The sequence below is a fragment of the Condylura cristata genome, unplaced genomic scaffold, assembly GCF_000260355.1.
Source record: "Condylura cristata isolate star-nosed mole 26May11 unplaced genomic scaffold, ConCri1.0 scaffold00005, whole genome shotgun sequence".
Lineage (NCBI taxonomy): Eukaryota > Metazoa > Chordata > Mammalia > Eulipotyphla > Talpidae > Condylura > Condylura cristata.
In genome coordinates this window covers 35,323,297-35,333,841 of record NW_004567106.1, presented here as the reverse complement: position 1 = coordinate 35,333,841, position 10,545 = coordinate 35,323,297, and the positions used below count along the sequence as shown (strand labels likewise).

Here is a 10,545-nt window from a genome sequence, read left to right as displayed (position 1 = left end):
CACTCCCTTCCATGATGTTCTCTGGAACTTGCTCTTTGGCACTATTTCCTTAAATCCTCCCCTTCTTTTGAATGGTCCCTCCACCCAGTTTCCTCAACGGAAATCTGGATTTCTCCTGAGGACCCTGCTTCCCTTGCTGTACTCTCAAACGGATGTTTTTGTTTTGTTTTGTTTTAAGTATTTTCACCCCTTTTATACCTCAGGACCAGAGGAATAGCATTTTCCCTGGTTTCTTTTGCCATCTCTAGACTATTATTTCCCCATCTCTTGTAAAAAAGCAAGTAAACAAGATTTGTTCTTAATCTTTGTGACTTAAGTAATGTGAAAGTATTGCCATCTACCAACTCCTACTTAATGTCCCTCAGCTATTGAAGATAACACAGCAAATACTGTGTACTCTATATTTTGCCATAATTCCAGGAGAGTTCATAATAACATAACATAAAATAACTGGTCATTCAACAGCCTGGCTTCTGATTTTTTTTTTAATTTCCTTCCATCACTAGACCTACCCCTCTACTCCTCCGTTGTCACATATTCTCAAACTAGATCTCGTATGTTATCATTACACAAAACAGTTCTGATTCCAAAACTGTTAATTCAAACACACCACTCTCTGACAACAGTCATCAATGGCCATTCATAGTTGCTTGCTTAACTTTATCCATTATTATTATCCTTTGAACTCAACAGGTCATCACTCTTTCATCCCTCTTTCATCACATTCTTGTTAATATTCCAAACTTTTTGTATTTGTCTTTTCCTTTCACCCTCATAAAATCTTAGTCCTGCATGAAATAAACATCTTCCTTATTACTCACATACCAACAGCCTAACTGTTCTGGACTGAATACTTGTGTTACCCCCAAAATTCATAATTGAAGCTGTAACACTCAATGTGATAGTATTTGGAGATAGAGCCTTTGGAAAGTCATTAGTGTTAGATGGTATCATAAGGCTGGACCTTACTGATGGGATTGATGCCTTCATAAGAAGAGATATAGATATCAATCTCTCCTCTGATATTGTAGATATCAACCTCTCCCATCCCTTATACAATCCCCTGCATGCAAATAAGTCATGTGAACATGTGTGGATAAAGGCTACCCATAGGCAGGAATAGAGTTCTTAACCTGAAGCAAATCTGCTGGCTTTTTGATCTTGGACTTCCTAGCCTTTAGAACTGTGAAAAAAAGTAATTAGTTGCTTAAACCACTCAGGCTATCATATTTTGGCATGGCAACTATGTTTAAGACCTGACAATGTCCAACAAAGTCACACAAGAAATCCATCATTACCCATTTCAAGTAGGTCCTCAAAAATTCACAAGGCCCTACATTTCATTAGTTGAATTATTCTAATACTCACTATAAAAAGGACTGTTTGAATCTTGCAGCTGGTGATTTCTTTTCAATCAAAGCAGAAGCCATCAGATGGGAACTTTCTCAATTCCCTAATATAGAAATTCAGCTACAAACCTTCTCTCTCATTAACTTGAGAATTGGTATCTTTAATTAAAGTTCAATGATCCATCTGTGCTTTGGATCCCAATACTTTTCTGCCTTCCCATTTTGGTCACCATCCCCACCTTTAGCATTACTAACATTTCCCACCTAGTAAATTCATTCCATCAGCTTTAAAATGTGCTCAAGTCAATTCTATGAGACGTTTACAATACAATAATGGGGACAAAATACCAACTTATCTCCATTCCACAACTCCCTATGGCACTCCTCTTGCTTTGTCCCCCTCATACCTTCTTGAAAGAATTGTGTGGCCAACTTTTTTTGCTTCCTCCTATTTGGCTTCCATCTTCATTGTTCTACTGAAATAGCACCTATTGATTTATGGGAGTTTTATGTAGTAAATGAAATTTATGTCCATGTGTGTCTGTTTTTTTTTTCTCTTCTGATTTTGCTTCTGATTAAGATGAATTGTGGATTAAAAAAAAAAACTTGTGTCTTTATCTCATCAATCTTTTCTATATGGCTATTGAGTTTGAGGCTTACTTAGAAAGTTTACTTTGAAATTAAATTAACAACTATTTGGTAACATCTCTGGCTTGTAATAGTTTAGATTTGAAGATACTTTATAAGTTATGGCCTTAATTTTGTCTTTTATTGATGGGGAGAAGATCTTTTGTCTTTTATTGATGGGAAAATAGATCTACCCATGCAAGTCTATAGAATTTTCATAGTTAAATTAGTCCTCCAGTGTTTTCATTATTTTTTATTGTAAATCTTGTTTTTATGTCTCTGAATAACCTATAGGCAATGTTCAAATAAAGAATTACAATAGGTGCACAAAAAGAAGTACAAAAAATAATGTGAAACTCATTTGGCTCTCTAGTAGTAGAATACTTTGTATTGGTTATAATTAATTACTAATCTCCAGATTAGTAATTTAGAGAAAGAATGAGATCCAGGACATACTACTCAGGATGGCTAAGAATAATCTTTATCAAATAAGGCCCCCATGTGGCAGTTTAATGAGTCACTGTACCTGTAAAAACTGGTTTGCATTACTGTGAAATCTAATTCAGCAAGTACTAATGTCAACTGAATGTCTCTAAAAGTAGCAGTTGAAACTAGTATTATTATTTAATAATATAAAATTAAGTTTTACTAATTCTTCATAAATATAATATCATAATACAAATAATATGGAAATGTACTTGAGGTAGAAAGCCAATTTTGAGAATAATAACACCTAAGTTTTCTCCACTTGACATGGCCTCTCATTTTTGTTTTCTAAATATGTATGTGTTCACTCTCCCTTAGGACAAACCAGCATGGGTGTCTAGGAATTTTTTAACGGATGGCTTTTCACTCTTTGTTCAATGTAGTTTTCATCTGTTTTAAACAATTACAGTTTGAATAGTATTTGTCATAGTAACATCTGCTTTTGATGGTTACTTCTGAATTCAAACTATTGGGCTAGCAAGAAGGACATAGTACATACATACATACAGGACATAGTAGCTCCTTAGTATGGCACACCTACTGACAAGTCTCTATATCACACTATAGAAGACAATATTTGGAAACAAAGCACTGATCTAGAAAATCCTCTTGATATTTATTAATGTGAAAGACAAAGTTTCATATCATCCAGATTATTTTCCTATAATATAAATGTGTGAATACCAGTTGTAAAGGAATTAAGACAGATTTCTTTCCTCCACAGATTTTATTATACTATGACTATACCTAGTGGCTGAAAAGTCCTTGCCCTGACGATTAAAAAAAAAAAAAAATTGGGCCCTCCCTGGTGGCGCAGCAGCTTAAAGCACAGCACTGGGAAGCTAAAGCCACTTCTGCATGAGTTCGATTCCCGCCTGCCCCGGAGGTGACCACATGGCCTGGCAGACCTCTCCTGACCCGCCTGCTGCTCCCCTCAGCAGTGTACTTCGTGGATCTGCCTGTTCTGCTCTCCACTCAGTCTCTGGTGAAGCCTCTCACTGCCCCTGAGCCTCTGGCCTGTACCCCAGTTCTGCATGCACAAATAAATAAATCTTTTAAAAAAAAATTATATCCCAGCAATTAGAAATCTACTTTATTTAAAAAATCTTGTTTCTAGAAGGCATTCAACATAGAATAACTATACTTCCTATAGTACTTTACACAAGAAGTAGAGATATCTTACCTAAACTGCACAATATATTTTATAATATACTTCAAAACTCTAAGTGGAATTTATATGGATTTTGGAGCTACTGTAAACTTTCAACAAAATCATGTCTTTTGCTACTTCAGGTTAAATTTAAGTTTACTGAAAACCTGCTCTATGCACGCCACCATGTTAGACCTAAAAAGGACAGTAGTCATTAAGATATCACTCTAAAACACGGACTTTATAGATGCAAAGGGAAGTGAAAGACAGGAAAGTGTTGGAGAACACCGACTGGCTCACAGAAACCTGGACCTTCTGGAAGGTTAAACTGGAGGGGTGGTGACAAAGCTCCATAAAGTGGATGCCTATTTCCAGACACAGGCAGCAAGGGCGACTCCCGACAGTTCTCAGGGAGCATTGGAGGAAGGTCCAGGAATGAAGAAATCCCTAAGCTTACAACTACCCACCTAAATACCGGGCCACTGCTCAGGACTGGAGAAGAGCGCAGGGAGATTACAGAGGCACATGCTCCTTATTGCTATCATGGAATTAAGGGTTATTGTGTCGCTGTAATTTATCAAGCCTGGGGAGGGCGTTGGAACAAAAGGAACCCCGCTTTCGTCCAGGGAATCAGGTCTTAGGTCGAGAAAGACAGCCCCAGCTGCTGCATTCTAGGTACTATAGCAACCGATACCACACAACCTGAATGTGTTTCCGAATAAACGATCAGCCTCTCGAGAGATCCCAGTCGTTAAAACTGAGCACCAAGACAGAGTCGGTAATCCGCCCGGGGCTCAACTGGACCCACCACACCCCCACCTCACGCCACAATCCTGAAGCAACCCACAGCGCTGCTCCCTGCCTTCTGACTGCCTGCGGCACCCTGCCGGCGGCCGCGAGCCAGGCCTCTTGACAGCTACCCACGCGCCGGGGCGGTGCTCCTTGCGCACAGCTTATAAGGCGCTCTACACCGGCCCCACCCCTCACGCGCCACGATTGGCTCCAGATGGGGCGGTGTGGACCCAAAGGTGTCGGGAAGGCGGGACTGCGAACGCGAGGCTCGTGGCCTCTCCGCAGCTGCTGCTGCTGGGGCAGGAGTGGCGGCCAAGCGTGGGTGGTTGGGCGTGCGGGGCCAACGGGCACGCGCGCGCTCGGCGGCCGAAGTCCCTCGGGAAGTCACGGAGCGCCAGACGCCAACCCGCACGCGCCGCCCGGCGGCCGACGGCGCACGCGAGGGCGGGGGTGGTGCGTGCGTGTGTGCGCGCGGGTATGTGTGTAGCGCGGGTGAGGAACGCGAGCCGTCGCTCCCCGGGTGCGAGTTCCCTGCAGTCTTCCACATCTCCCCCGCATCCCCGCTCCTAGCCTAAGACCTCCCTTGCCCCAGCAGTTGCTTACCCAGCGAAAGCCGGAGGAAGCAGGTGTGGGGGGTGACAGAGGTGTCGCCAAACAAAAGGGGCGCAGGGGTCAGCCTGCCATGGCCACCCGGAGCCTGGGGGGCCTGAGCGGGAGCCGCGGCGGCGGCAAGAAGAACCTGAGCGCCCGAAACGCTGCAGTGGAGAGGAAGAACCTGATCACCGTGTGCAGGTACGGCGCGGCCCGCCGCCTGCCGCGAGGGAAGGGGGCCGCGGGCGGCGCGGGCTGAGTGTTTTGGTGAAGAACGCAAACCCCGGGGGTCTCGGCGGCCGGGGACTATAGTCCTGGCGCTGCGACACCGGCACTCCGGGCGTGTCCCTGGGTTCAGGCGCACTGAGAGAGTCTGGGTCTGGGCACCGCCGAGGCCCGGACTTTTCGTCAGTTCCAGTGCTGGTGGCAGCTGAGGGTAGGGCTTGGGGCGGGGTTGGGGGTGGATTTGTTTTGAATGTGCAATCTTGTGTCAGAGTAAAAGAGGAGGGCAAGAGGAAGAGCTCTTTCATTTAGTGCACATTCAGCTGTCAGCTAGCTTTTGGTAAATTCGTTGTTACTGTGGTTATATACTGTGTTGCCTCAGAATCGGTTCATGTTGGTTTTGTTTTGGCGTGTTTACGTGTTTACTCCGTGCTTTCATCCACCAACACTGAGTGCCTACTACGGGCAGCCACTGTGTGCCAGTCTGTGCAGGGCTAGTGCTGCTTCTGCAGTTATTGAGTGGGACATGCAGGATCCCTAGTCTTCGTGTCAGTGATTTATTCCGAGGTCAGCCTTTCCTTCAGTGTTTTTTATTTTTTTTTTTACATTGGTATATTTCCTTTTAATCTTTTATTATATATATGTGTGTGTGTATATATATATATTTACATTATTCTTCATTTTATACATTTTCCCATCTCAGTTGTAATCCCCGCGAACTTCCCACCACAACTTCACCCATGTGCTATCTCCATTGTCCCATGTACTCTTCCCAACCCCCCGTTTTGGTCTCCTTCAATGTTTTCTAATTATAAATGTGATATTCCTCGCTATAGAAAATATAGAAACGGGCCTAATTACTACGTATAAACTCAGGATTCAGACTGACTTATTTTAATGCTGACTATTTTTTTTTTTTAGTTTTATTGGTGGCTATTAAAAAATTGAAATAATTGCCATCAATTTCTTAGGAAATTCTCTGAACCATTGAGTCATTCAGCATTACTTTGTCCTATCACTCCTTCAACCTCAGCCATGGATGATAATCCCCTAAGAATCAGAGAATGATGAAATTTTTTCTCCTTTGCGCAAATAACCTCTGTATTTTTTTCGTGTGTATGGATGTGTTTGATATCTTTATAAGGATACTTATACTATACCATATTCAGTAACTTCGAGTGACTTTTTTTTTTTTTAATTTGGACTGTTAATAAATGTTCAGCTCTCTGGTAGGAAGAACTGCCTCCCTGACAGTTAATGGCAATTTGAGTTGTTATCAGTAAAAAATAATATGCAGTCTGTTTATTTTACCACGTATTCTATCTAGAATACAACCTTTTGAGGAAGATAGGGTGTATTATTTTTTTTTTAAATCTAAACAAAATCTTTAGGCAAACAGAACAATAAATAAGCAACACTGATTTTCTTACCTTTATTTTACAAATACTAAATGAACATTCTTAAAAGGGTGATTTAAAACTGGCCTCAATACATTCAGTGCTTCTAAATATGGAATGAATTTCATATATGTTCTATCAGACGTAAGCTTCACTTTGTCTTTTGCTAAGTTGTTTGTTGTTTTTTTTTAATATGGCTATTGAAGGAATATAGTCAGTGGTGGGTACTATTCCTTTTGCTTATCCATTTTTGTCATTTATGGGTTTTGGTCACTTAATGTTCATTGACTGCCTTATGAGTGGTCATTCAGAAAAATAAATTGGTTTGTATGTCAGTTTATTTAATATATAGTTTAAGAACTTTCAATGATATCACACTGACTTGGAGAACAACTATTTGGGCTAGCAGAATTTTTGTTATTTTATTTGCTTAATTCTTATTCTGTGAAATGACTATAAGTGCTGACTATATTTATCTATTACACATAATAAGTAAAATAAATTTCCTTCTGACTTGGATTTCAATTTATGTATTTATTTATTTGTATATTACTGAGATGGTTTTTCAGGTACAGTTAGTTGATGGTGCATATAAATTAGCCATTTGTATGTTTTAAGTAGCCTCACCTCAAATTAAACAAAATTAACAAATCAATTTTTATGAACTTTTGTTGCTTTTTCTCTACCCATCAGAATTACTAACAACCATGCTTCTGAATGAAATAATTTAAAAATATTATATTGAATAAGAGGTGACCTCATGTTTAGGTTAGACATAGTGGAAACATAATTGGTTTCTAAACTTAATTTGTCTTTAGGTAGCCATACAACCTTCACTTTTTCCAATTTCCTTGTTTAGAAATCATTGTGAACTAGAGATCATTGGCATCCTTCAACTATAGTGCTAACTTCAAGCAAAATGTGTTCATGTTTGATTTCAAGTTTCTCTAAATATAATCAGGATAGTGGTAGACATATTTAATGGTATGCAGATAAGGAGTGTGCATTCTTTTCTGTACACAAATATTTTGAAGTGGTGATTCTCTACTGACTGTTCTAGAAACAGTCAGTTTACAAAACCATACTAAAACAACCCTTCCCCCATATCATTCTAGTATATCCATTAACACTCATACAGTAATGCTAACATTTTAAACAATTAGGTATACTCCTAGTATAGTTTTAAAACATTATTATATATCTAAATTCTTTAGGTTTAAAGTCTTTGGAAAAAACAGTAGTATTATGATTTGAACTTTGGAAATGGATGGGTTAGGTAGGAATTGAATTTCAGTTCATTATGATTATGTATGTAATTATTTTCATTAGTTATTTTTTCCCAGTGAACATTATATTTTGTAGATTAAAAACGTGTTAGTATTTTCTTAACAAATAAATACTTTTAAATCTGACTTTTCACAGGTGGTGATAGAGAGAAAGTAGGTCAGTTGAGGCCTCAAAATATTCCACACTCAACTCCAAAATATTCATGCACTGATTTTGGCTCAGTACACCAGCTAGTATTTTCCTTGCATAATCTCTAGCATTTGGAACTTTTAAAATTAAATTGTTAATGTTTTTCTAAACCTGCATTCTTCATTTGTGGGAAATCAAGCTAGTCGTTTTTCTGTCATTTTTAAGCTCTCTGGTTTGCCGAAAAGTTTACATATTTCTTTGATTTTAGTTCCGTTTACAAAAAGAATTAAAATCCAAAGTCTCTTTGTATGGGCTAACATTATTTTATAAGAAATTGTTAAATACACATATTTAAAAATATGTGCATAAACATTTGAAAAATTTGTTAAACTTGTAAATCAATACTTTTAGAGAAACTCCCCAATCGAAGTCATAATTTTCTATCAGCGATAGAAAGGACCAACAAGCGCAACACTTGTTGGTATGTGATGAAATACGTAGGGTGGAAACAAATGATCCAAACAATGAAAATACTTTTAATAAAATGTATCTTTAATTTTCTGTAGATCAAGATATTATTTCATAGCTTAAATGTCTTCAATTGATGGTAAGATAACTTTTTTTCTGTAGGTGTGCTCATATTTTCCTTAAAACTTGTTGAGTCAAGCTTAAAATTCTCCCAACAATTATAGCATTATATTTAAAATTTATTGTGGAGTACAGACTTCTGTATAACTGAAACCTACAATTTAAGTGTTTAAAGCACAGTAAACAATATTTAAAATATTTTGGATGAATTGCTTTTAAAACAAGTATTACACATTTCCCTTCTTCCTTAGTAATTTATCCTTACTAATAACTTTATTCTGAATCTGTTCCTGTCACTCTGCCTTGTACAGTGAATGTTCTTGGAGTCTTTTGAGGTACATAGAACTTTTTGCTATGTGTTCCTAAAAGAGTATGTGTTTGAAATTGTCTGCTTTTGTATTCTGCTACTTTTTCCTACCAAGTTAGCTGTTTCCTACAGCACTCTGTTTTTAGCAGTTCTTTTCTTTATGTTCCACATCCTACCCTGCTCATTACTATTTATTGTGACCGTAGAAAGTCAACATGTTTCTATAAAAGAATAGGCAACCATAGACTTAAGTGACTGAACTTTAACACTCTAAACTTAATATTCACTTAAGTATAATATTCTTTATATTCCTACACTTGAACCTGATAAGTGAAATGTAGATATGTTAAATGTTGCAGAAGGATAGCTAATATAATCTTTTAAATAACTTTAAATTCATTGACTTTTGTCATTCTTTACTTGAGTGTGCCTCATTGGAATGTTTATGCCTAGACTATAATCAAATAATAGTGGTTACTTATTTTTGGTTAAAGCTCTTGTAGTTATGCTATATGTAGAAGAACTGTGGATTGGGATTCTGATATATATTAGTTATATTCCTTTGGAGCATGATCAATACCATTTCTAAAGATAATACTTACGAGACCTATAACAGGTGTCTATAATGAAGTTAGTTTTAGGATGATCATCTTTTCAGCTACCAGTCCTGAATGGACTTCTCAGCATTCACAGAAGTTCATTATTGCTTCCCCTAGCTAAACTGACTTCATATTTAACTGACAACAAAGAATAGTTCTCCCTTCCACATTTACTGGAGGGTACTGTCTTAACTGCACTGATGACTGTTCAGTCAGAAACTCTGTTGAGAGACAAAGTTTTCAAGGACACTTATCCATTCATAAACCGCTAGGTCATTTCATGTAGTCAGGAAGCAATCGAGTATGTAGACTACATTGTTTCGCATTCTCTTATCCCTAGTTGATTTTTACCCATAGGTGCTTTAAAGGATTCCATTAGCCCACACTGAGTGTCTATAGAAACAATCACAGAGGGTTTTCTTGAAGTAGCTGTTAAGAACATTTTTATGTTAAAAAATGTCTTTTTCATGAAGACCTTTATGAGAAATATGAGTTTTATTTTAGTGAATTGTATTTCTAGTCAGTGGATTTATTACCATACACAGGAGATGAATGTGATGAACAGACAACTTCTTTCCCCTGTAGATCTTAGGAATCTTAGTGTTTTAAGTCATTGGCCAACCTCTAAATGATGCATGTAGGACATCATTGCAATTTATTTAATGTTACTCATAGACAACTTTACTCACACATTTGTCATATAATTTTTTTTGGTATAACATGCATACAGAAAACTTCAAAGAGCATAAGTTTACCATCAATGAATTTCCTGCAAAGAGGAAAAACATTGTAACTGGTACTCAGGTTAAGTATAAGGATGTTACCCAAAGAAAACCAAATGAAGTCAAACTATACTCTTGCATTCATTGCCACATTATTTACAACAGCGAAGATAGGGCATGAAAATAAGCCATTTGCTATTTTCTGTTCTGTTGGGTCCTAGGATCTGTGGCAAAGAGAGGCAGGAATAAATGTGTGTAAACCATGTTATTGTCCACTCAGTAGTATTAAATCTAGTGAG

General features: G+C 38.1%; 1 protein-coding gene across 5 annotated transcripts in view; it reads left to right on the top strand.

Moving 5' to 3' along the window:
- The first annotated feature begins 4,697 nt into the window (after nt 1-4,697).
- RUNDC3B (RUN domain containing 3B) overlaps nt 4,698-10,545 on the top strand; it is a 105,272-nt gene continuing 99,424 nt past the window's right edge. For 3 of the 5 annotated variants that reach the window (XM_004676872.2, XM_004676871.2, XM_004676870.2), the window contains exon 1: nt 4,698-5,196. In XM_004676872.2, coding sequence (XP_004676929.1) covers nt 5,087-5,196 — 110 coding nt within the window. In that variant the 5' untranslated portion in view covers nt 4,698-5,086. The remainder of the gene's footprint in view (nt 5,197-10,545) is intronic. The other 2 variants (XM_012721034.1, XM_012721036.1) reach the window with 1 other exon arrangement.